Source organism: Myotis nattereri (assembly GCF_964212035.1).
Source record: "Myotis nattereri genome assembly, chromosome: 4".
NCBI lineage: Eukaryota > Metazoa > Chordata > Mammalia > Chiroptera > Vespertilionidae > Myotis > Myotis nattereri.
In genome coordinates, this window is record NC_138079.1 from 78816287 (window position 1) to 78842594 (window position 26308).

At 46.8% G+C, this 26308-nt stretch overlaps 1 protein-coding gene and 1 long non-coding RNA gene across 3 annotated transcripts in view; one reads left to right on the forward strand and one right to left on the reverse strand.

The window, feature by feature from the left end:
* LOC308517503 overlaps window positions 1–26308 on the reverse strand; it is a 102582-nt gene that overhangs the window by 55877 nt on the left and 20397 nt on the right. The window lies entirely within an intron of this gene.
* MYH16 (myosin heavy chain 16) overlaps window positions 7855–26308 on the forward strand; it is a gene marked incomplete at its 5' end in the record, with an annotated part of 54642 nt that continues 36188 nt past the window's right edge. Inside the window, 16 exons of the mRNA XM_081088674.1 lie at window positions 7855–8064; window positions 10171–10314; window positions 12921–13077; window positions 13718–13745; window positions 14231–14327; window positions 14879–14971; window positions 15725–15788; window positions 16037–16135; window positions 17534–17637; window positions 18063–18201; window positions 18569–18837; window positions 20461–20631; window positions 22331–22510; window positions 24246–24372; window positions 25159–25217; window positions 26126–26213. Coding sequence (XP_080944800.1) covers window positions 7855–8064; window positions 10171–10314; window positions 12921–13077; window positions 13718–13745; window positions 14231–14327; window positions 14879–14971; window positions 15725–15788; window positions 16037–16135; window positions 17534–17637; window positions 18063–18201; window positions 18569–18837; window positions 20461–20631; window positions 22331–22510; window positions 24246–24372; window positions 25159–25217; window positions 26126–26213 — 2029 coding nt within the window. The remainder of the gene's footprint in view (window positions 8065–10170; window positions 10315–12920; window positions 13078–13717; window positions 13746–14230; window positions 14328–14878; window positions 14972–15724; window positions 15789–16036; window positions 16136–17533; window positions 17638–18062; window positions 18202–18568; window positions 18838–20460; window positions 20632–22330; window positions 22511–24245; window positions 24373–25158; window positions 25218–26125; window positions 26214–26308) is intronic.

Consider the following 26308-nt stretch of genomic DNA (forward strand, 5'->3'; position numbering starts at 1 on the left):
ACTTCATCCCAAAACACTCCTGGGAGGGCACTGATCCCTCCTTCCTCCAAGGCGGTAAACAACAGCTGGGAATGCAGCTTCCAGAACATGCCAGGACGGACCCTCCAACCACCACCCTGGGGTGAAAAGCTGAAGGGAACCTCTTGAGACACATTCAACATACATTTGTTTTCTTTTTTCCTAAAAAAAAAAAAAAAAATGATTTCAGGTCCTAAAAATAGTTCTTCTCATTGAAAACGTCAGGTTCTGGCTGCTGTTGCTCAGTTGGTTGGAGCATCGCCCCATACACCAAAGGGTCATGGGTTCGATTCCCGGTCAGGACACATACCCAGGTTGTGGGTTCAATCCCTTGTCAGGAGGCAACTGATCGATGCTTCTCTCACATCAATGTTTCCTTTTCTCTTTCTCCCTCTCCTTCCCCTCTCTCTCTCTAAAACAAACAAACAAAAACACAATAAAAGCATATCCTCCGGTGAGGATTAAAAATAAAAAGAGACAGAAAAAAACTTCAGGCAATAGTGATATCTTTAAAGAAGGGATTTAACACAAAAATCACCTAACATCCCACCTACCAGACCTACTGGGCATGGTCGCCTGGATGAGCATCCTTTCAGGTAAGCTCTTGGTGCATCTGTTCATAAAGGGGCCATTTTTTAAAAACCCAACAGTGTGCTCCAGGCCTTGCTCCGCATCAAGGAATGTGAATGTCTAGTTTTAAAAATACCCATGAGCCTTTGTTTACCTTTATTTACATTTCACTTTATGAGCCATGGATGGACATTTAGGTTGTTTCCAACTTTTTATTCTCACAGTTTGTTTTACCTCCTCAATGGCAGCTTCCTGCCAATTTCCCCCTTCTGCTCCCTTCTATGGAAAGCCAGCTCAGAGACAGAGGAGAGAGGGAGGAAGGAAGGACCACCTTGGGGTTCTAAAAAGCTCCCCCAAGGAGCTGAGGCAGGAGCCCGGGGTGGGAGTGACTGGTGAGGGGCTGCTCCAGGCACAAGGTGGAGGTAGAGGCCAGAAGCCAGGCTTGTCTCAGATGCACTTCTTCAGGTCAGAGGGTTCCAGAGCCTGAATGGCCTAGAGGCATGGGTCCAGCCTGACCTGTGCAGCAGCCTAACAATAACCTACACGTCCAAACTGTGCGGAACGTGGAGCTGGATGGTCAGAGAGGCAGCAATGAGATGCTCCCACGGGGGGCCCGGGATCAGGCTGCTGAGGACACGACCCTGCAGACACCTGCAGAAACCAGCTGAGAAACACCGAGGCCTGAGACACAGATTCAGATTATGTTCCCTCCCCTCCCACCGCCAGCCCTGCGCCAAGTTATCAGACTCATGGCTCCAACCTTAGACCTTGCTCAGAGGAGCCCGAAATGTGCCAGGGAAGCCGCCCAGGAGATAAGCACAACTAGATGGAAGTGAAATTTCTTGGGGTCTCCATTCTGAGTCATTCAGGAAGACCCTTAATATGTAGTCAGCATATTACCATTTAAAAGCATTTTCAAGACAAGCCACAGACTAGGAGAAAATATTTACAAAGTACTTATCTAACAATAGCCTTGTATCTAGGATATATAAGGAACTCTCAAAAATTAATAAGAAAACAAACTACCTGATGATTTTTTATAAAAAAAAAAAAAAATGGGCCCAAAAAAACTGAACAGACATCTCACCAAAGAGGACATGTGGGCGGCAAATAAGCATGTGAAAAGATGCTTGACATCATTAGTTGATGGTGACTAGTCAAAACTTTAAAAAGTGTTTTCAAGTCCATAATCTCACTTGATCAGTTCAATTCTGTGAGGTTAGTGGTTGTTATTGTTGTTATTATTACCATTTTATAGTGGGGGGGGGGGGGGGGATGAGGTTCATGGAGTTTAAGTGACTTGCCCAAGGTCAGAACAGAGACTCAAAACCAAGGAACTTCCATTTGGGAGATGTCTGAGTTGTAAGAATGTTCTAGAAGCCAGCACTTAGTATCCCATGAGACAAGGCCATACTTCGCATTTTAAGCAAGGAGAGAAGACCATGTCCCACACACATAGCCCTCACCATCCTGACCAACCTCACGAGTAGTGGGACCTCGTGTGGGGCCTGCCCTATGGCTGCCCAGTGAAGGGTGGGCATCCAGCAGCCGGAGCTCCCCCAGCTGGGGAAGCCCCCTGTGGACCCTTCACAGCTGGCGCTCTGCTTCATGGGAAGGGGACCTGCTCCAGGAGCAGCTGGTTCGAGCTCAGGGCCTGGCACACAGCAATCTGTAGCTTTGGTTTCCTGGCGCTGAATCTGAACAGGGTAACTTGATGGAGAACTCAGTTCCTCCTAAGGTTCTGGGCCTGGGCCTGGTACTTGCGGACTCTCCAAAGGCACTGAGTGTGGGGGTCCTCAGGCTGGCAGGAGGAACCGAGAGGACCGGATTGCTTATGGCGCCACCCCTCCACCTTACCTCCACCCTCCCCAGCCCATCTCCCTTTATCACACTCAGCACAGTGTTTCTCCACCAGAGGCCTCAAGACAACACTGCAAAATCCTCGAAGGTAGAGAAAGTGTCTAGTTAATTGAAGATCTTTGCTAGGGTCTAACAAAGAACTGGGTACAGAATTCAAGGAACTTGGGAAAGGAAGGAAGAGGAGGAGGGGCAGAGAGAGATTGACACACACATAGTAAAGTCCAGCAGGCCTATTTCCTAAGCCAGCTGTTCGGGGGCAGAGCCCAGCACTCTACGTATGAATGCCAAGTCCAGGGGTTTCTGGATGTAGATACTGAGAATAATCTCCATCTCAACTACCACCTGAACAGAGTACTGTGCTTGGAGTCATTGTTCCCATCACAGAGCTCCAGCTTTCATTCATTCAACAAATATTTATTGATCATCTAATAGATGCCAGGCACTTTACATATATGAACTCATGTAATGCATAACTAGCCTATTTGGTAAGTACCACTATTGTTCTCATTTACATCTACAACATGGATGAATTTTGGAAACATTATACTAAACGAAAGAGCCAGGCACAAAAGGTCAGATGTTGTATGATTCTATTCACATGAAATTCCTAGAATAGGTAAAATTATAGAGACAGGAAACAGATTGTTGGTTGCCAGGAGTGAGAGGAGAAACTGTTTAATGGATAGTAGGTTTCCTTTTGGGCTGATGAAAGTGTTTTGAAACTAGACAGAGGTGGTAGTTGCACAACATTGTGAATATACTAAATGCCATTGAGTTATTTGCTTAAAATTGTTAATTTTGTTATGTTTTTTTCTCAATTTAAAAAAAAAAAAGTGAATTAAGGACCTGGAGGTGAAGATAGGAATGATGACAGGTGCCAGGAGGAAAGTCCCCCAAGCAGTTTCTCCCTGCAGACCCAGAGGCCATCCCCCAGCTGGATAAGGGCACAAAGGAATCAGTCCTTTCATCCCATTTTACAGATGGAAAAGGCAAGCCCAGAGAGGGCAAGGACTTCCTCAAGGCCAAAAAATGCCAGGGAAGCATTTTGAATTCAAAGCTGGCTTTACAATTCAGATCAGTGCCACTAACTTGAAATAAGTTTCCTTAACAATCTAAACTTGGAGCACTAATGTTGATTTAGGGGACTACTGGGATTTTTGAAGTTAGTCGCAGTTTATCAAAACAAGTACATGAAAATATCCAGTCTTAGCTAAAAATGTCTCCATTCAGTTATAATTAACACCAGGAATGTCCTGCTCAGCTAATAACCCCATGGTGGGAACCACACATGATTCCCGCATTGTTGAACTCTTTCCTAAGTTCACCATCCCATTGGGTGCCCTGTAATTATTTAAAAGCTCATGCTTAAATGTTCTGCAGCATTGGGATTGTATACTGCAGGGGTCCTCAAACTACGGCCCGCGGGCCACATGCGGCCCCCCGAAAACATTTATCTGGCCCGCAGGTGTTTTTGCCACCGCTGTGTGCATAGGAATTTGCTCATAGTTTTTTTTTAAACTCTAGTCCGGCCCTCCAACGGTCTGAGGGACAGTGAACTGGCCCCCTGTTTAAAAAGTTTGAGGGCCCCTGGTATACTGGCTACACCGCTGTTAGAGTGTTCTTTTTCATGAAGCAAGGAAATAAATTTGTTTGAAATGAAAAATAAATAAATAAAACAAAGCCAGCTTTAGAACTCAGAGCTGACACTGCACCATGATGGGCTGCAGGAAGGCCATGATCATGACTAGATGAGTGAAGTCCAAGCTTACACGGGTCTTCCAGCCTGAGCATGGGAAAGGGGCAAAGTAATCACCAATTGGCTCTCTGGGCACATCCATGCCAAAAACTTTGGATGAGTCTACTTGGGTCTTCCTCCTTAAGAGTTAGCCCCCTCTATGAGTGCAGTTACAGCTTTAAGAGGAAAACTCATTAGCTAGCTGTTCTATTTCTGCCCACAGCCTGCACCCCTGGGCTGAGGTCATCAGTTTCCCCAGAGGGACAATGGGAGGAAGGCAAATGTCCTAGAATAAGGGCATTCACTGATCCCCCCTGAGGGACCTGGGAACGTCCAGTCAGGCCTTGGAAGGTGAGGCCAGCTGACCCACTGGAGCCCTGAGGGCTTCTTTTCTTTTTTAAGGTTTTGCTGGCTCAGACCAGTTGGGCAGGTATAAAAGGGAATGGCCAGGCTCTGCTGGGCACCCAGTCTCTTCCAGTGTGGTCTCAGGTGGGTACCATAGGGAATGCGGGGGGAGAGGGGAAATGGGGCGGGGGTTCCTGGAGGAGCCACTTGAGGTAAGTAGATGTAATGAAGAGAGATGAGCAACCAGGAGCAGGGGATGCGTATTTTTTAAGCACCTGCCTGACCCAGGGGCTGCAGAGTGGGCATCTCACTCAATGTTCCGAGGGACCTGGGCCTGTGGGACGTGTGCTGCATTCCACAGTGAGGCAGGAGCATCTGGGGTTCAAACCCAGATCAGCCTACTTCACTGCACCATCCTTGGGGAAGGGGGAAGGCATGGAGGGGGTGCTGGGTTCATGCTGGGTTCAGTCCCAGCCCTGTCTTTCCCATACTTTGCAATGCATCTCTTCCCCCTGAAGACCCTTTTAGCTGTTGCATTCAATGAGCTCAATTTTTGTATGTGTTGTGGTTCTTGAATTTTAAAAATGGGTCTTGGTTATCAATGGCTCTTGGAAAGAGCCTTTGTGGGGAAGGGGAGGTACAGGAGTGATTTGGATGCAGGGGGGCCTTAGAGTCATACCTGAGAAGGAGGCTGGTGGCCACTGAAAGGGGCGAAACCTGGTGTCAGACGCCTGTACAGCCTTCGTGTACACCTGGCCCCAGGGGTCTGTGCCCCAGGCCACCAGGCCAGGACAACAGCAATAACACCTTAGCTGGTGGTTCACAGCAAAACTATCATTAGGAAGTACAAGCAGCCACATTGGAATAAACAAAGGAGAATTTCGGGCCCTTCCTCCCCATTAAAACAATTAAAAAGAACCCAGCTCTCAGAAGAAGTTGTTTTGTTTTAATAACAAGTCTAATGCTTTTTAATCCGACCTGGCTGATACTTGCATTATCTTTTCCTGTGGATTTTGGTCTCATCTCTCTGTTGACTTCCATCTATGTCAAACAGAACCAGGAGACTGAGACAGCAAAAAGGAAACAAACAAAAAAAACAATGCAACTGAGCCAGTAGGGACAACAAATGACAGAAGGAGGTTTATGTTGGGCAATCATATCTTCCGTAAAGGGGGTGGGAGAGGCCCAAGAAGCCACTGAGCTCCAAGGTGACTTGTGGCACAGCTGAGTGAGACACAGTCTCCCAGATGCTGGATGAAGACTGCTCAAAACTACTGGCAGGAACCAAGGCCTCCCAGCCCAGTGCTCCTCAGGACGGGACTCAGGGGGGACCAGGCAGGGTTCTTAACCTAGGCTCGGGATCTTCCACGGGAAAACAATCCCATCCTGATGTTCCCTGCCTTTCACCGAAATGCAAAATGTCCTCCTCTTTCAACACAGGCAACAAGTCACATTCATGTTAGCAGTACCTGTAACTTTGCCAGCAATGGAAGTCACCGATATTTTCATATCCTGTTACAAATATTGCAAAAAGCTCAAAATATTGTTACTTCCCCTCGTTGCTTCAGAACAGTGGTTATTAGAGCAGCTGTTAGATTGTGTTATTTGATGTGCTAGTAAAGAAGCATATGTATTACCATCATATGCGTGTTTAATATTTTGTCAATTATAGTTTATTGCCATTTGTTTTCTTGGTGACCCTATATATTTTATTAACTGAATTTAAACCATTTTATCCAATGGGACTACAGATATCACCAGATGGCACAAGACCCCCACTGTCCTCTTGTCTATGAAATGGACCAATTCCAGGGTTGGGGAACCCAGGCGCCAGCCAGACTCTCTAAGCTGGACACGATAGGGCTGTGATGGCAAACCTACAACACGTGTGTTCAGAGGTGACACGCGAACTCATTTTTTTGGTTGATTTTTTGTTAAATTGCATTTAAGTATATAAAATAAATATCAAAAATATAAATCTTTTTTTTTTTACTATGGTTGCAAATATCAAAAAATGTCTATATGTGACACGGCACCAGAGTTAAGTTAGGGTTTTTCAAAATGCTGACATGCCGAGCTCAAAAGGTTCGCCATCACTGCTATAGGGAGGTGGGAAGAGGAGAAAGTGTCTGGCTTTGCCTCCACTGCTTGCCTGTCCTGGCTCAGCCTCTTCTTCCAGGGCCCCTCCCAGGAAAAGCTGGCGCTCTCCCTCTCCCGAGGGCAGCCCAATTCAAGCAGGGGCCAGGGGCACTGTAGCAAGACCCTCCAGTTCCCACTGAGTTGATTAAAGGTGAAGGCTGGCCTCAAGAATAGCACTGCTGGCAAAGGGGCTCAGAACACACCTTCCCCAAAACTTCAAGACGTTTCTTCACTCCCAAGACAACCTGGGACGCCCTGACTTCCTTCTCGGCCCCTGTGAGTCCCCAGTGCTCCTCCTTCCTGGTGGTCTGGTGAAACTTCTGCGTTAAGAAGCCCAGGCTTAACCCCAGGCTGGCCTCATCTGGAGAAAGATAATCAGTGAACCTGGGCAATTATTTGTATCCGGGTCTAGTAAAGCCTACGGACCTCTGATCAGATTAGTGTTTTTAAATGAATAAAATAAACTACATAGACTGCAACGGTCGCCAACCGGTGGTCCGCGGACCACTAGTGGTCCATGAGGTCCGAAAGGTTGTGACCGCTGAGTCATAGAGATACACAGAAAACTGATGGTATTAAAATGCAGCTATCAAAATATTAAAAATCAATTTGTGATATAGTAATTAAAAGTGTACTTCTTTGTTAGCAGGTTCAAATAACAACCTCCAACTGAGGGTCTAATAAGGCCATAATTTCAAAGTTGAGAAGAGGGTAAACACTATTTTGAGATGCCTGCAACCACGCTAAAATAAAAGGAGAAGAGCTGTGATTTCTGTTAGGGACAAGCCACTGCCATTCTAGTACTACCGTGGCTTGTGGCCTGTTCATACCTTAAGGGAAGGTGGAAAACAAGTGGTAATTGTTTTCCGGTGCTATTTCATGGTTAAACGTCCTTGCTTTAACCTCTCCTGGTTCTTGTCTTCTCCATAAAATGATCCAGTCTGGTCTTAATGTGAGGGGTTTATCAATAAAAGATGCAGAAATGTTTTGTGGGTTGGGGAGGTACACAACCCTGAGGAGTTATTAGCTTATTCTAAGTTATTAGGACCCCTGCCTCTCTCAGGCATTCGCCTTAGCCCATACGTAAGTCTTGACAAGCTGTCCTTGCTTTCTCTCCCCTGCAGCACCTTGGGAAGTCCTGGTTCCCATCCTTGGTTCCTTCTTGCTCCTCCCTCAGCCAAGCCGCAATGCCTGGTGGGTACAAAGGTGAATGTGGGGACGATGTGGACCCGATGCCCTTCCTGGCACCTCCCGAAAAGGAGAGGCTCGAAGCCATGAGCAAGCCCTATGACATCAAGAGGTCCTGCTGGGTCAAAGACGAGAAGGAGGGCTTCATCGCTGGAGAGATCCAGTCTGAACAGGGCGACCAAGTCACCGTGAAGACGGTCACCAACCAGGTGAGTGGAGAGAACTCTCCAGGATGGAACTGAGCTTTGGAAGTGGCAGACACTCGGGCTCTGTTGTCCGTGCTTCTGCTCAAGAGTCAGAGTGGCAAGAAGAGCAGATGCCTCTGAGTCCCAGGTGCTGGGTTCAAGTTCAGACTCAACAATACTCAAGCTGTGTGGCCCTGAAAAAGACACTTTTCCTCTCTGAGCTTTGGCTCTCTCACAGTAGAGATTCCAACGTGATAGCACATGGGAGAGTACTCCGTATGCTCTGAAACAGTCCATGTGTATAAGGCATTATCATGAGAGCTGCTCATCTTTAAAGTCCCAAACAGCTCTCAGGTGGCACCTGTTTCCCAAGAGAGGGAGCATCCCACCCGTCAGTGGTCACACTATGGGCCCATGATGGCACGGGGAATGTGAGCCAGGGCTCAGACCATCTGGCCAACCTGGGTGAGGTCTTCAGCTGCATGAGCAATGGATGGTGTCTCCTGAGCCTCTTGCTGCCTGGTGGTGGTGGTGTGCTTGAGCTGGCTTGTCCTGGCTTCCGAGGACTCAGTGTTAAACATTCAGGGTTTGCAGCCAGTTGTTAAACCTTTAGTAGCTTGATGTCACCCATGGTGGAAGTATTTTCACCATGGGAATTGACAAATGGTACAAATTAGAGATTTCCCCCCCATATAGATGGTTTACCAGTCTCTGCTAGTCCACACTGTCTGACTGTGAGGGATGACTTGAGAAGGTGAATATAAAGTTTATTTTATTAAATCCCTACCCTGCTATAGACTCCTGGTGAGGCACTGAGTTTTTTTTATTTAATCCTTTCAATAACCTTATTATATGATTTACTGATCCTGGTTTGCAGTAAGATCAAGGAGACTTTACCCTTGTGCCCATAGTCACAATGATGAACTCAGATTCAAAGCTAGAGCATCTGGCTCAAACACCTGTATCCCCACTTACGTCACTATGCCATCTCTCCATGGTGGGCTGCAAAAGGGAAATATGAGGTCAGTCCTTGGGTAATTTCATGCATAAAACCAGAGACCTTCCATGATGAGATTTTGAAATAGTGAGCTTTACTTTGCAGCCTCTTTCCAGGGAAGTGACAAGAGAGAGATGAGGCTATGCCCAAATTAAAGTGGATTTGAACATGAAAATCAAGCCGAATTCTCAGAAGGAACATACTTTTCAGAAGGGCAGCGCACTGCAGTATTGTAAGAAATGATGAACCATAAGAAAGGGGCCCCAAAGGCCCCACTTTGGACCCAGCTTGATTTACTAGGGGTGGTGATCATCACTGGGTGGAATTCCTAAAACTGTCAAGACTTCAAATTACCTACCTATTGGACTCATAAATTATTAAAAGTCCCCAAAATTAAAGTGTATGTTCAAGCCTCACATCTCAGGCTGTAGGCAACTCCAAGATTTTTTTCTGGTCCCAGATGATGAAACTTAAGAGTTGGTGCTAGTTTTCATCTACAGATGAAACACTGGGGTGCAGAAGGGGGACAGGAATTCCTACCATGCACAGGAGCTCTGATTCTTAATGCTGCACATCTACTGCCCAACACTCGTTGTTGTCTTCTTTTTCTTTATCTTATTTGCTTGCCACTTTCAAGGGGAATGTCTTTTTATTATGAAAAAGTTCATTACTATTTAGAAACCATCACTAATTCCCAAGGCAGAAGAGTCATATCTCTGCAATGTGTCCCTGGGATCAATGAGGAAGCTCTGATCAGCTGCCAGGATGTATTTGGTAGGAAGAGAAGCACAGGCTTGAGGTGCTCTGAATGTAGGGAGGGAAGCCCATAGCTTACAAGGTATTTTTCCATGATCCCATTTAAGTTCATATAATTCTTCCAGAAACCAGCCATGGGGGCTGTTTTCATTCCTACTTCAGATGGGAGGCAGTTAGGGCTCAGATAGCCTCAAAGTCCCTCCCCATCCCAGGTTGCACAGTAGGCATGGCTGGACCAGGAATTGGGCCCACTGGACGCCTGACTACAGCTCCTTCCGGGACACCAATCTGTGTGCGGTAACTGCCAGATGCTGCTGTGGCTGTGACAGTACTGGTCCCTAATTCATGTGCTGCTATGTCTTGACATCTCCTTGCAGACTGTCACTATTAAGAAGGATGACATCCAGCAGATGAACCCACCCAAATTCTACCAAGCCAGCGACATGGCGGACATGACCTTCTTGAACGAGGCCAGTGTCCTGGACAATCTGCGCCAACGCTACACCAACATGAGGATCTATGTGAGTGCCTGGGGCTGGGGGTGAGAAGGAAGTGGGCACTGCACATCTTCTGCCCCTCTCCTGATGGGAGGGAGCAACTGCTCTACCTTCCCCAGCAACCAATGTACATGATGACTCAGACAAGGGCACAGGGACCATGTTTTTGACACATTAGGACTTCCACTCCAAGCTTTCAACATCTCAGTGATGGGCACCATCTCCACAGGCAGCTGAAATACCCTTTGCTGAAGCTCTCACCCTGAAGTCTTCCCCACCCCACCCTTGCAAACTCTCCAATACAAACATCATTTCCCCCTACTGACTTTATATGACTTGATTAGAAGTCCTTCCCTGTCTATCCAACCATCCGTTTATCTTCCTTCTTTCCTTTTTCCTTTCTCCTTTTTCTTCCTTCTTTATATCCATCCATTCAAGCATTCATTCTACAAACATTGTGCACTATGCTAGGGTGTGCAAAGTGGGTTACCATCAGTCCCTTGACCATCTTGGAACTCCTAAAACAGAAGTATGATTTCCTGAAAGTGCTGGTGGCTAGATTCAACATGAGATGTAAGGAAGTCTTGGCATTTGCCCCTTTAGATGTCTTTACTAAAACAGAAAGATATACATCTGGTAGGAATAGGTGAAGTGGGACCTGCCTTCAAGGTCAGAGGCCCCTCAGGATTTGTGGTGACAGCCAAGATGGCTGCTGCATGCTTCCTTCCCTCAACCTACTTCAACACTACTTTAGCCCAGATTCAAATCCCCAGGCCGTGCTGAAAGATCTCTAGAACGCTCTTGGGGATATTTGCTGGGCCTGGAGACTAGTGATGGCATCATTGGACCTCAGGTCTAGAAAGAACCACATTCTCCTTGACTGAGCCTGGAGTTTGGGCTGAGGATGTCTGTGTGGGCTTGATGGCTAAGCTCAGGGCTGGGGCTTAGATCAGAGTCACTCTGATGCCAGGCCCTTGCTCTCCATGGATGGCCACACCATGTCATAGGCTCTGTGGAGTGTGGGCTAAGGCAGCGATGGCAAACCTATGACATGTGTGTCAGAGGTGACACGGGAACTCATTTTTTGGCTGATTTTTCTTTGTTAAATGGCATTTAAATATATAAAATAAATATCAAAAATATAAGTCTTTGTTTTACTATGGTTGCAAAATCAAAAAATTTTTATATGTGACATGGCACCAGAGTTAAGTTAGGGTTTTTCAAAATGCTGACGCGCCAAGCTCAAAAGGTTCGCCATCACTGGGCTAAGGGGTCAGGGCAAGGAGTCTCCTCTTAAGGTACCTCAGTTGCTGATTGAACAACACTGACGGGCAAGGACTACTCCACAACCCCAAAAGCTTCCCTCTCAGGTCCCTCCTATGAGAGAGGGTGGGGAATCTCTCTTTTTCATTCTGACCAAAACAGGTTTGAAGGCTAATATCTGCCATCCTCCTCCCCCTACACTCCCGCCCCCCCCCCTCCCCCCGATACATACACACACTGAGATAGGGCTTGAAAGAGTGATTCAATGGCTGGAATCCTAGGATGAGACACTGTACATCATACTTTCAACTCTTAATAAGATTCCTTTTAAAACTCAGCATATCACAGCTATGGTAAGAAGAAACTGGGGCTGGTAGACGGGGGGGGGGGGGGGGGGGAGCAGTATTCCCACTTGGACCAAAGTGGAAGGTCTTAAAGTTGAACTGTAAAGAGGCACAGAGTAGGGACATCAGGTCAGTATGAGTGTCCAGCAAGGAGAAGGGAAAGTTTGAAAGCCATGGAGGGGCAGTCATGGATTTGGCTATTGCCTGCTCTCACTTATTCTCCTCTCAGCTCATTTCTTTTACTACCTCATTGGTTTCTGATTTTTTTTAATGGGATAATTTTCTTACAAAATTGCCTTGGGATGAAAAAAGAAGCTGATGTCTCAGCAGTGTGGTGTTTGCCAGAGGGAAGGGGGTGGGGGTGATGGGGATCTAATATATGGTGATGGGAGAAGATTTGACTTTAGGTGGTGGGCACACAGTGCAATGTACAGATCTTGTAACATAGAAACCCACACCCGAAACCTATATGATCATATTAACCAATGTCATCCCAACAAATTTAATTTTAAAATAAAATAAAAATAAATAGAGTAACCCCACACAGTGAGCACTCCATGGCTATAAAATACCCCAGAAATCTCACTGTGGACTCTCATGGAAAATTCTCCGAGATATATTAAGTGGAGAAAGCAAGATATAAAACAATTTGGTAAAATACCATCTTTAGTTTTAAAAACAAGGTGGGACATAAGAATGTGAGACATTTGTTTGTATACACATCAGAGACCTTGGGAGTGGGTATTAGAAAGTACTTGTGGGAAGAGGGGGTGGGCAGTGAGCAGTTGGGAGAACTTTTTATCCATACAGTGCCTGTGTTATCTATTCAAATAATTAAACCAAAAGAAGATAAAACAAATATATATTAAAGAGACTTGTTTTGCTTACTGAATAAAGACTCAGGCATAGATTTTGCCCCCAGAGAGGACCTCCAGCCAGGTTGCTCTATGACAGGCTGGGGTACAGAGAGAAGGGACTAATAAAGGGAAGGGGCAGCTAACCATCTTCCTTCCCTCCCACCAGACCTACTCGGGCTTATTCTGCGTGACAGTCAACCCCTACAGGTGGCTGCCCATCTACGGGTCCCGGGTGGCCAACATGTACAAGGGCAAGAAACGCACAGAGATGCCACCCCACCTCTTCTCCATCTCGGACAATGCCTACCATGACATGCTCATGGGTGCGTGGGGTGGGACCTGTTGGGGCTCTCGTGGTGGGTGAGATTCTCTTTGCTATTGTCGCTCCAACTGCATTAGAGCCAGCCACATGCTACCCAAGCTCAACGTGAACCACTTGTTGAAATTCTTTGCTAAATGTTGAGCTGCCACAGTATGTGATATTAACACCAGGTACCAGCGCTCAGTGAGTGCACTGGGCATCTGCTGAGTACCAGCCCTACTTCACGCCCTATCTCATTTAAGCATCACAAAAGCCAGGTTGCCAAGTTAAGTAACTTGCCCAGAACTCAAGTCAACATTTAACCATTCCCTGTATGATCTCTGCCATACAGTACAGAGACCCCAGAAGTAATTTTTATTATCATTTCTCTTTATTTTTTTATGACAGGGTAGCTTTTTGGGATGGTGCTGGTAGAAACAGGGTGGCTGGTCAATTCTTAGCCCTTTCTGCAAGGATGTTTCCTGCAGAGACAAGCATGTCACCATGGACCCCACAGGATGCTGGGTTTTCCGACTCACCTGGCTTCTATGGCCACTCTCCAAGTTGGTGGGATGCAGGGTGGGTGGCAAAGATGATGCCAAATGTCTAAGTTTCTAAGTTTCCTTAATTACATCTTCCAATTGCTGTTTTCTTCCCCGCAGATCGTGAAAATCAGTCTATGCTAATCACGTAAGTGTCCCTTCTGTCCCTCCGTAAATCCTATATAATAAAAGTGTAGTATGCAAATTGTCCCCTCGACCGGGAGTTCCTCCAGGAGTTCACCAGGGGACTAGGGGGCGGTGCTGGCCAGGGGGAGGGAGGTCCCAGCCAGCAGCCAGCAGCTGCTAGGGATCCTACCAGTGCACGAATTTCGTGCACTAGGCCTCTAGTATAGATATAACTAGGTCTGTGTCTTATACGTGTAATTAAGCCTTCTTAAATTAATTGGTGGGACCTTGTATAGAAATCTGTAAACAGCAAGTAGGCTTAGCAGGACTGGTAAATCTGCACCTGCTAAACCAAGGGGACCCTCCATGTCCCAAAGCCCCCCACCTGTCTGTCACAGCTGAAGTGTGAAATGTGATCACGCTCAGCCTGCACCTTTTATTGCTCTACTTCTCTGCTGCTATTCCCCTTTATGTGCTTCACTTGTCTGCTCCCGTTTCCACCCACAGTGGAGAATCTGGTGCTGGCAAGACTGAGAACACGAAGAAGGTCATCCAGTACTTTGCCAATATCGGAGGAACTGGCAAACAGTCCTCGGATGGGAAGGTAGGGTGGCCTGGGCATCCTCTCACACATAGCAGTGCCTGCTCTCTGGGTTAGGCCCATTCTGCAGATAAGAAGACTGCAGCTTAGAGAGAAGCTACCTGGGTGGGGTCACACAGGGAGAAGGTGGCTGCAGACCCAGGTCTCTTCACACAGGATGAATTTCTGCTGCCTAGGCCACATCTTACACGCAGGCCCTGGGGCACAAAGAGCATTAGCTGTGCCAGTGGTGGCTGTCAAACGCTGACAAGAAAAGGAAGGTTGGGAGAGAGACACCAGCTCAGGTCACTCAGGGGTCTCTCCACCAAGAGCAGTGAGGAAACAGCAGCAAAGAATCAAGGCCTAGCATCTGCCAGGTGCCCCTCCAATATCAGGGGCTGCAGGGGGCCGGGGGTAGTCATCAGGCAGTGGCCCTCCCTCCAGCCCCAACTTCCCAGTCTCCCTAACCTGTTTCCATCCTGATTCCTAACACACAAGACACTGTCATGTGAAAGCCCTGAGTCCCCAGGCAGTAGCCCACAGGCCAACCCACCTGGTGTTTCTCTCTGGGGCAGGGGTCCCTGGAGGATCAAATCATCCAGGCCAACCCCGTGCTGGAGGCTTTCGGGAACGCCAAGACCACCAGGAATAACAACTCCTCTCGCTTTGTAAGTTTGAGCAGCGGCAACTGGGGGCCCTGGGGGTGGCGGGACAGGTACCCTCACCCCATTCCAGGTAAGTAAATTGGGGCTGATTTAAACACACCAATGGGATGAGGCAAGTCACATCATCTTCTCAGAGACTTTTATCAGTCAGCGTCTATATCAAACAGAGCCCCTATCAGTACATAAATCAAGGGGCTTGAACGCAGAAACTTGGGAACACAGTGATGTTGGGGCTGTGAAGTCAGACAGAGGAGCCAGAGATTTGCAACATCTGGAAGCTGTGAACCCCCACCCCAATCTACAGGTTACCCCACAGAGACAAGATAGAACTCCAAAACCCGTCCACCTCCTCTGCCCATCTGCATGGGACATCCACAACTCAGACCACAGCCATGTCTGCCCCAGTTACACTCCCCAAGTGCCCTCTGAATTCAGGGGGCTGTCATGGAGTGGCTGTAGCCAAACCCAGGCCACTTGTTGCTCTAGAACAGCCGTGGGCAAACTACGGCCCGCGGGCCGGATCCGGCCCGTTTGAAATGAATAAAACTAAAAAAAAAAAAAAAAGACCGTACCCTTTTATGTAATGATGTTTACTTTGAATTTATATTAGTTCACACAAACACTCCATCCATGCTTTTGTTCCGGCCCTCCGGTCCAGTTTAAGAACCCATTGTGCCCCTCGAGTCAAAAAGTTTGCCCAACCCTGCTCTAGAATTACACCTTGCCTCACGACCTGCCTCTCTCCTCCCTGCTCAGGGCAAGTTCATCCGGATCCACTTTGGAACTACGGGCAAACTGGCTGGAGCTGACATCGAGAGCTGTGAGTCAGGCCCTTTTGGAGGGTTCTTCCAGCAACATTACATCAGTGTGGGGCCCTCCTGAGTGTAGCCTGCCTCATGCCCAGCCCGTCTGGCCTCCACCAGCAGTCAGGACCCCTGAGGCTGTGTGTCTAGGGGAGAGGGAATAATGAGCCCATGACTGGCTATGGCACTGGGCTTAATGGAGAGGAAGCCTGCACTCCAGGCAGAAGGGTGGGAACTTACAGGCATGTTGCTTATTCTATTCCAGATCTCTTAGAGAAATCTCGTGTCATCTCACAGCAAGCAGCTGAGAGGGGCTATCACATTTTCTACCAGATTCTCTCTAACAAGAAACCTGACCTTATTGGTAAAGAGCTTTATGTCTGTCTGCCTTCTCCTTAACTCGCGTTTCCTTTTTCAATAACGAAACAAATTTCCATGTGCAGAGCCCATGGTTCTGCCTGAATCCCTTTACTTCAGAATTATGTGAGTAGGTTACAGGAACTTTTCTCAAGGTTCCATTCACATCTCACCTTCGCAACAGCCTTATGAGGCTTAACTCATTTCACAGATGGGGCTTTGAAACTCATGGCTGAGATATGGAGCTTTAGACTTCTTGTGTCTTAGACCTGCTGCCTCTGGGCTCAATACTCAGACAGCAGCAAAGAGGTCAGCCAAAGACCACAGTTAGCCCTGCCAGTGCTTGTCTGTGCAATAACAACAGGCTCTTCTCCCGGGGGGGGGGGGGGGGGACACAGCTGACAGTGAGTGCACTGCTCAGCAAGCAGAGTGCACTCATCCACTCAGCTGGGTGCCCTTGGACAAGCACCAACGGCCACAATTGTCCTTGGTAGATCTGCACGGGATGTAAATGCAGGGGGAGGAGAGGAATAAAGTCTCAATCTTCCATATACACACCTCCTGACCCAGCCAGAGACTAAGGCACTAGACACCACCCCTACTCCCAGGTGGGCTTTATTTGTTCAATACAGTGAACTTTTAATTAATGGATGGCATTTTGATTTTGGGAGACTTCACATAAAAACCCAATTTCCTGGTTTTCCTGGAATAGCAGAAGATCTGGTAGCTATGGGCCTGCTCTCTTTTGTGGGACTAATCAGGACAGTTGAATGGTAATGGCCCCTTTGGATGGAGCTTAGGCTCTCCTGTTTACCACACTCTCCACCAAGCCCTAATGCCTATCTTCATTTCTGAGCTGTAGTTTTTCTAGATAGTAAAGATGAAAGAAAGGACAAGTGTTTCTTGCACCCATGTCTCTTCCAAAAGTGAAAAAAAAAAAAACGAAGACCAACAGGGACACTCATTTGAAGAAAAATGAAAGTAGAGATATTTGTGAAAACAACAACGTCCCAATATGAAGTAATTACTATTGCTCACTGCAATCATGTGTTACCTTCTGCCTTAGAGTCTGACCTGCTCTCTGCAGGAAAGAGGAAGGTGAAAAATATGAATTCACTTACTCCAAAAATATCTACTGAGTGCATACTAGGTGCCAGAAACAGGGTCAAGTGACGGAGGACCCAACCAAGTCCCCGAGATACTCTGCCCTCTCTCAAGCTCCTCATGTGACCCTGTTCAAGTCCCTCCATGGCTCTGGAAGTGATTCCAGAGGGAAGGGACCATGTCTTATTCAGCTCTGTAACCCCTCATGCCTGGCACATGAGAGGCATTTAGAGATGTTGGTTACAAATGAAAGAGAAGAAAGCATGCGTCACCAAGCTGTTAACTTTTCTGCTCTTGGCAGAGACTTTGTTGCTGGTCCCCAACCCTAAGGAGTACAACTGGATAAGCCAGGGTGTCACCTCGGTAGAAAACATGGACGACGGGGAGGAGCTGCTGATCACAGATGTAAGTGGGTGGGTGTGGCTGGGGAAAGACAAAGACAATCAAGACGGAAACTTTGGGGGCCTGCATGTACTACCATCAGATTTAGGGTGGAGGTCCCCCTAAGAATTGTCAGGCAGCAACCCAGATTCTTCCCTGGGCATTCTTCCCAAGCCTGTCACAGCAAGCAGTTTCTCTTTGCAGTACTGAACTAGAATTCCATAGAGACTTCAGGGGGCCATGCACTCCACCCATTCGTTTTCTGTTTTCAGTCCTGCTAGACGTTCCATTTTGCAGAGGCCAGAGAGGTTAAACAAATAGTCTGGCTCCTTGGAGAAAAACAGGCCTCGCTGACCAGGGTGTGCCTGACCTCTAGAGTCCATACGGTGGCAGTGTTGTGAATGAGAAGCCAGGAGGTTCTTGGCATTCTCCTCCCTGTGGCCTTGCAGGTTGCCTTTGATGTGCTGGGCTTCAGTGCCGAGGAGAAGCTTGGCGTTTATAAGCTGACTGGGGGCATCATGCACTTTGGCAACATGAAGTTCAAGCAGAAGCCCAGAGAGGAGCAAGCTGAAGTGGACACCACCGAGGGTAGGTGTTGAGCTGGGGCCACTCGGGCAGGAGGCAGCCAGTGGCAGGGTTCACTGCTCTCCAGGGCTTCATGCCATTTCAGAGACATGCTGTAAACCAAGAATGTTCCTGGTATGTCCAGACAATTATATTCTCAGAGAGAAATGACAGAGAATCAGAGACATGATTTTGGTTTCTATACTCTGCTTTGCCACTTGACCTTGAGGCACTGTGGAAACCATCTCACACCTCTGTTTTCTCAATGGCAACATCGGTTTTCTCCACCCTCCCCTCACCTCCTATCACACCAAAATAGACCATTCTAAGTTTCTCCATGTCAGGGCACCATCTTTCTTTCACTCACCTGTTTTTTTCCATCCCTGCTCAGTGGCTGACAAAGTCGCCCATCTCATGGGTCTCAATTCCGGGGAACTCCAGAAGGGCATCACCAGGCCTCGGGTCAAAGTAGGCAACGAGTTTGTGCAAAAGGGCCAGAACATGGAACAATGCAACAACTCCATTGGGGCGCTGGGCAAGGCTGTCTACGACAAGATGTTCAAGTGGTTGGTGGTCAGGATCAACAAGACCTTGGACACCAAGATGCAGAGGCAGTTTTTCATCGGGGTGCTGGATATTGCCGGCTTTGAGATCTTTGAGGTGTGCCTCGCTTTGCCTTTTATTTCTGCTTTGGGGTGGCCATCCTCCCTTTATAAGCTACTTTTCACCACCATGTCACCTTGGACCTGGAATGGGTCAATTTCAGTTTGCTCCTGGGTCTCCGACTTTTGGCCTCCAGAAAGGTTCATCTCCATTTGCCTAGTCATAAAGAATGATAATGGACAGAAGGAGAGGTGTGCTGGAGCCAGACTGTACTGGCTCACAAGAGCTGATCGCTACATTTTCTGGAATTTTGTGAGCCAGTTGACATCATGTTGATATATGGCCCTGGTGTATTTATACCATGGAAATTGGCCAACACTACAAATCAGGCTCTTGTTTTTTTTTTTGCCTTTTTTATTTTTTTTTTATACAGAGAGAGATTGAGAGACAAAGAGAGAGCTGATTTACCAACACATTAATGGCCTCCCACTTCTTGCCCACAGAAATGAGAGTCGTATTATGGGTCAGGAAGACTTTCCCTCTATAATTGGAAGCACTTTTAGGAGTCAGTAGACTGATTCTGAACTCAGGGTGTCCGTCAACTGGTTGTGCTACTTTAGGAAAGTGTCTACGCCTCTCTGAGGCTGTTTTCTCAACTCTAAAATGAACAGGCTGGAGGAGATGATCTCTAAGGTTCATTTTAGCTCTGCTCTCCTATTATTCTAAGATTTCTAATAGCCACAGATGGATGTTTTAAAAAAGAAAACAACAAAAAACAGCTTAGCCCAATTTCTTTCAGGTTCTAAAAGGATAATCTGGCTGCTGACTACAGTAGAATAAGTTAATTTCAGAGGTAGAAAGAGCCTTAGAGTGTCTAAACTGTGCTCCCTTGAGTCCTGGCCAGCCACTGACAGTCAGCAGGAGTGGACTAGGGAAGAAAGAGGACACCCTGTGCCTATAGCAGAGTGTGTGCAATGAACAAACAGAAATCAAATCTCAGCGTGGCCATTTCCAAGCTGTATGTGCCTCTGTTTCCCCATCTATAAATGGGAACTCCAACCATTCTTGCCTTGTAAGTTTTTTGAGAAAATGCAGCTTAGCCCAGGGTCTGATGCATGTATATTGCTCTGTGATTTCAATGGCACCTCCACTTAAACTTGTTTTTCATGGGGCTTCAGCATAGGGTTTCATTCAGAGAAAGTAGTCTCTGGCTTATTTTTTTTTTTAAAGACTTATTAATTCCTCAAATCCCTTCATTCTACAGATGAGGAATGAGATAAACTACACAGAAAGAGAACTGTCAAAAGGCAGAACAGGGTCAGATCTATAAAAACATCTCAAATGATTTCCATCCCTGGAAAGAAAATGGTTCTTTCCACAAACATTTTTGTTAACTACACAGGCCAGAGTCTGGCTGCCTATGTTTGGGTCCTGGCAGTACTGTGTGGGCAGGGGCACATGCTCAAGCTGTTTCGTCTTTGTAGGGAGGGTAACGGAGAAGGGCTTCTCACAAGGCTGATGGGGCCACTGACAAGGTGATCGGTGTTAAGCCATTTGGTACAGTGCCCGATACGGATTGGCCCTTGGCAGATTTTAGCTCTGCTTGTGGCTCATCTTTTGGTGCTGGGAAAGGCTCTGTCAGTGTCTGGGCTGAGACCCCTCTTTTTGTCCTCCTGACAGTTCAACAGCTTTGAGCAGCTGTGCATCAACTTCACCAATGAGAAGCTGCAACAGTTCTTCAACCACCACATGTTTGTGCTGGAGCAGGAGGAGTACAAGAGGGAAGGCATCGAATGGGTCTTCATAGACTTTGGCCTTGACCTGCAGGCCTGCATTGACCTCCTGGAAAAGGTAACTGCTCCTCAAAGGAGTGGCTTGGAGAGAGACCAGGCCCTGACCAGAGCTCACATCAGGAGGGAATTTCACTGGGGTCTGCAGGGAGACAGAACCTGGATTTGGGGCAGTCAGCAATACTGCTGATGACTTTGGTTGGCCTGACTCAAGCATGTCAATCTTGCGGATTTGACATGCTTGGCTCTGACCTCTAGCTTCTTCTCTGCAAAATGGGTATATCAGTGACTAGAGTGACCATGGTTAGTTGGGCTGTTGCCTGCCTTAACTCACTGGATCATCACAAGCTACCATATGTGGGGAATAAATTATTATAACCATTTCACATAGGGGAACATTGAGGCACAGAGAAGGGAAGTCACTTGTCCAAGGTCATACAACCTATGAGTGGAAAAATTGGGCTCTAACCCAGGCAATCTAATTGTCTCTCCTGTAATCACACAATAGGGATTATGTTGGTTTAGCAAATGGCCTAGTTCAAGAATAGATATTGTTTGATTAAATTCGGAAAAGGGATAGAAAAAGGACATTAATGGGATAGATGAAATTTGAACAAAGTCTGTTCATAGTATTACACCAATGTTAATTTCTCGGTGTTCATTATTGTACAGAGTAACTTATGTTAACATTTGGAGAAGTTGGATGAAGGATATTTAGGAATGCTTTACATTATTTTTGCAAGTCTAAAATTATATCAAAGTGAAAAGTTAAAAATTTTTTAAAAAGAAAGAACATATCTTATCTCTTAGGCTCATCCTTAAGCCCATCATAGAAACTCTATCATCAAGATAGTCAGGGGTGCCCGGCCAGTGTGGCTCAGTGGTTGAGTGTCGATCTATGAACCAGGAGGTCATGGTTCAATTCCTGGTCAGGGCACATGCCTGGGTTGCAGGCTCAATCCCCAGTGGAGGGCATGCAGGAGGCAGCAATGATCAATGATTCTTTCTCATCATTGATGTTTCTATCTCTTCCTCTCCCTTCCTCTCTGAAATCAATAAAAATCTGTATTTTTAAAGATAGCCAGGGGTCTCCGATGTGGGCTCAGCTTTAACCCTCCAGGAAAACAGAGTCTCCAAAATCAGGCTGCATGCATGATTCATCCACCCCCAACACCTGCAAATATCTCCCTGCCCAGCTGTCACAGAGCCTGGAATGTTCTCATGCTTGAGCTTTCAGGTTAAGCATTGCCTTCTTCCAGAAGTCTTCTTTAAATATCCAGACTTCCCAGAAGAGAGGGAATAATAAGGCACTAATAACATTTATGAGCACCCCTTTTTTGTGTAAGCAGAGACCTAGAACAACATGAGGGCTCTGGGTAGTCAGGAATGTCATTGAGGAGGAGTAGATAAAAGCAGATAAATTAAACACAGAGAGGTCAGGTGTTACTGATTTCACCCTTTTTCTGAGGGCCAAACCTACCTAGCACCACTGTATGGATGGGGTTAACATCTGGGGAGCTATCTGCTCCCTTCAGACTTGTCTTCCCTTCTACTGGACTACATGAATTCTAGCCTCTTTCAAGTTTAAATGGCCATGCAAAGATCAGACCATTACGTGCCAGGCATCTTTCCCAGAGTTCTGCTTCCTGGCCACATGGGTGTGTGAGGCACCCCTCCCACCAACCCCAGGCCAACATCAAAGTGTCCCCTTCATGATCCTGTGGCCTCCTCTAATGCTGTCCATTCCTCTTCTCTTCTAGCCCATGGGCATCTTCTCCATCTTGGAGGAGCAGTGTGTGTTCCCCAAGGCCACCGATGCCACATTCAAGGCAGCCCTATATGACAACCACCTGGGCAAGTCCAACAACTTCCTCAAACCCAAGGGAGGAAAGGGCAAAGGGGCTGAGGCCCACTTTGAGCTCGTCCACTATGCAGGCACTGTGAGTATTATCCTGTGGCCACCTACTGGCTGCTGTTTCTTCTTCCTGTTATAGGTCCTGACACACCCGCCCTGAGGCTTCCTGCCTCCAACTAGTACACCCACGATAAAACAGGGTGATCAGCTCATTGACATAAACTCCAGTTCATGCTTCATCATTGCATCTGAGAATTCAAAAGATATCCAGCCTAGGATGCCTGCTAGGGAGTGACCAACAGTTTTTACCCTCAGAACTGCCAGGGCCACACCATGATATATGGCCGGTGGTTTGACAGGTGAACTTCAGTATTGGTCAGAAATGAGAACACTTGAAAAAAATTCCATGAGCCCATTAATCATTTCCTAAATGATTAACTCATCCCTCTGAAAGCCTGTGGCTGCCAAACCAACAAGGTGACATCTCTGAAGTGGCTTTTCACTCATGACAATCCCAGTCCTCAGGGAAGGGGGAAATTAAGTGCAAGCAGGACGCAGGTTCTATTTGAATAATTCATAGGGGAGACAACATTCGTCCATCCAGTTTATAAGAATCTTTGGCTTCCTTGGGATTTCAGTATTGCCATAAATGCCAATGTTCCTGCCACTAAAGTTTATTGACCCTCCTTGGTTTAACTGCAGGAAACAGTAGCCTCAGCACCAGAGCCACCAGGAAAGCTGCTGTTGGACTGAGCAATGGGACCAAGATTTTATAATCTCATCAACCATAACAATGTCAATTACTCACAAAATGAATAGTGCCAACATCTAGAGCGGTGGTTCTCAACCTGTGGGTCGTGACCCCTTTGGGGGTCAAACGACCCTTTCACAGGGGTCGCCTAAATACATCCTGCATATCAAATATTTACATTACGATTCATAACAGTAGCAAAATTACAGCTATGAAGTAGCAACGAAAATAATTTTATGGCTGGGGGTCACCACAACATGAAGAACTATATTAAAGGGTCTTGGCATTAGGAAGGTTGAGAACCACTGATCTAGAGCAAACAGCAGGCAGTGTTCCACCCGTCTCCCACACTGAAATGAGAAGCAATGGAATATTCAAAGTCAAATGGGGACTCTGCACTTTCAAGAAGGCTCTAAAATAAAGCCTGGAGATGACAAACCTCTATGCTCTATAGGACATAAGAAACCCAAACTTTTGGGGTTCTCATCTGCTCCCTTGTTTCTCAGTACTCAATAGAAGGATCTGAAAGGCTCCTTCCTCTTTGCCTCTCCTGCTGGTGCCACATGGCAAATGGGAAATATAAATTTGTGGATTTCCAATTACCTGGACACAATGGAGCCCCCAGAAATAGATAAGTGAAGACCCCCACCATTCCACCAGGCAATGGCCCAGGGTATATGTGCTTCTCAGCAAGGAGAGACCAAATGCTCTCACAGGGAAGCCAGTCACTGACAGTAATATCATATCACCTGAGTAGAAGAAGATCCAGTGGTCAGGAAAGCTCGATGTGGCCAGCAAAGCAAGACATGCAAGATAAGGTCACAGCCCAGCAGAGAGCCGCTGGGAGTCCTGGTTTGTGGGCAAAGGCCAGAAGTTGGGTGTCCTAGACAGGTAAACTGCAAATGCCCAAGAAAGCAGGTGATGGGGCCTCTATGTGGGATATCCCAAGACTCCAGGGAGTCACTGGGACAAGAATGGAAATACCAGGAGATGGGAGATTGGTCTTGGGAACTGAGAGTAGGTAGAGTTATAGGTAGAAATATAATTACTGGCATTTTCCCTTTTCCAGGTGGGTTACAACATCACAGGCTGGCTAGAGAAAAACAAAGACCCCCTGAATGAAACAGTGGTAGGCTTATTCCAGAAATCGACAATGTCAATCCTGGCCATTCTTTTCAAAGAAGAGGAGGCTCCAGGTATGGCTGAACCCTTGTTGTGTCCAGTCTCCCTATGTTGATGCCCCTTTGTGGCCAAAAGGAAAGGGTAAAAAGAAAACAAAACTTTTTCATTCAACTCTGGATAGATGAATGGATGGATGGATGGATGGATGGATGGATGGATGGATGGCATGTTGCTTAAGGTAGGCCATGGAGGATACCACCATAGAGGGATGCAGATGCAACCTGAGAGCTTCCATCAGCTGAATCAATCATCCGGTCCATATCACCTGTGGGTGGAACAATACTGCTTTGGAAAAGTTGATGCCCAGAAGCTCTGTGCTTATTTTCTGCTCCCTGCTTGCCTTTGTCTGAGGCAAATGCCAAGCCCAGCCTTACCTCCAGCCCAGTCTAGGTTGTGTGGCCCATAGGGGAACACCCTGGGTGAGAGTTGCCCAATTGGGCTACCACTCAGTGAGGCAAAAAGTGCAAATCTCCTTTGGCTCAAAGATGTTTTCACCACCAACATGCAATTCTTCAGATGGTCTGTGTGCTCTTCCTCTTCCCCAGGTGATGGGAATAGTTTGTCCCCTTGTGCCAGCCCTAAATCACCAAAGGCTACACTCTCTCCAAGGAGCACAGTACTTCTTTTGGCAATTATGTCACAGTCAGCCATTGGCCCACTCCCTGATAGATCTCATTTTCCTGATGGGAGGACCCCACCTTAACTAGTCCCAAAAAGTTTTTAAAGCCAGAGAATGCATATCCTTGAGACAGCCTCCCATGCTGGGTGCTGATTTGAAACGTACTGTCTCTCTTTCTCAGCTGGAAGCAAGAAGCAGAAGAGAGGTTCCTCCTTCATGACAGTCTCCAACTTCTACAGGGTAAGTAGGGGCTGCCCCAGAGTCCACCTTGCATTCAGTGCACCTACCTTCTCCTTTCAATGGTATGGTGGTATGGCTGCCACCTCACAACCAAGGACAGGATGGTTTCATTTCTATGACTATGGTTGCCTCTTGCATTTGAGGAGTCTGTTTCCTTCTGAAGGGGTCACAGAACCACAGGACAGTAGAGCAGAAAAGGACCTCAGAGGTGGTCCAGTCTAGTTGTGTTGTTTCAGACTGAAACCCAGAGAATGATGGGACTTGCCCAACATGACAAGTGGAGATATCAATGGCTAAGTAGCTCTTGTGCCCTAGAGTTAGTTGGCATGTCTTCTTCCACAAAGTTTGGGCATTACTGGAAACATGTTCTAAAGTGCAGAAGTGCAGCCAATGAGGAGATGTTACACAAAGAAAGATTTTAGTATTTCCCAAGAATCAGCTGTCCTAAGGCAGAGTGGGTCACCTCATTGGAGGATCCAGGCAGAGCAGGAGGAACTGTTTAGTAGGGAGGTTAACAATGGACAGGGTTTGGTCCACACACAGGCACTATGGCTCCTTTTACCATCAAGATTTTATAATGATCCAGCACTGAATCAGAAGAGGCCCTGCTTCTTGTAAATCATGTCACCTTAGGCAAGTCACTGGACCTCCGAGAGCACTGCTAACCAACAGAACATTACACAATGACAGAAATGTTCTCTTCTTTCCAACATGATGTCCAATATGGTAGCCATTATCCATATGTAGCTAGTAAGTACTTGAAAGTGGATGCTGTGATTGAAAGAACTGGATTTTAATTTTAATTTAATTAATTAAACTAAATAAATACCTCTCCTGAGTATAGGTATCCTGCAACACCAGTGCCAAATTTACTCACTCTTCATTTTAATTTTTCCTCCATTCCCCAGGAGCAATTGAACAAGCTGATGACCACCCTCCACAGCACTGCCCCTCATTTTGTCCGCTGTATTGTGCCTAATGAGTTCAAGCAATCAGGTATATCATGGGGACGTGTATCCCTGCTGAAAGTTCTCAGGAGCTGTGAATTTGGTGTCTGCTCCAAATTAAGTCCAATAACCAGGAATGATTGG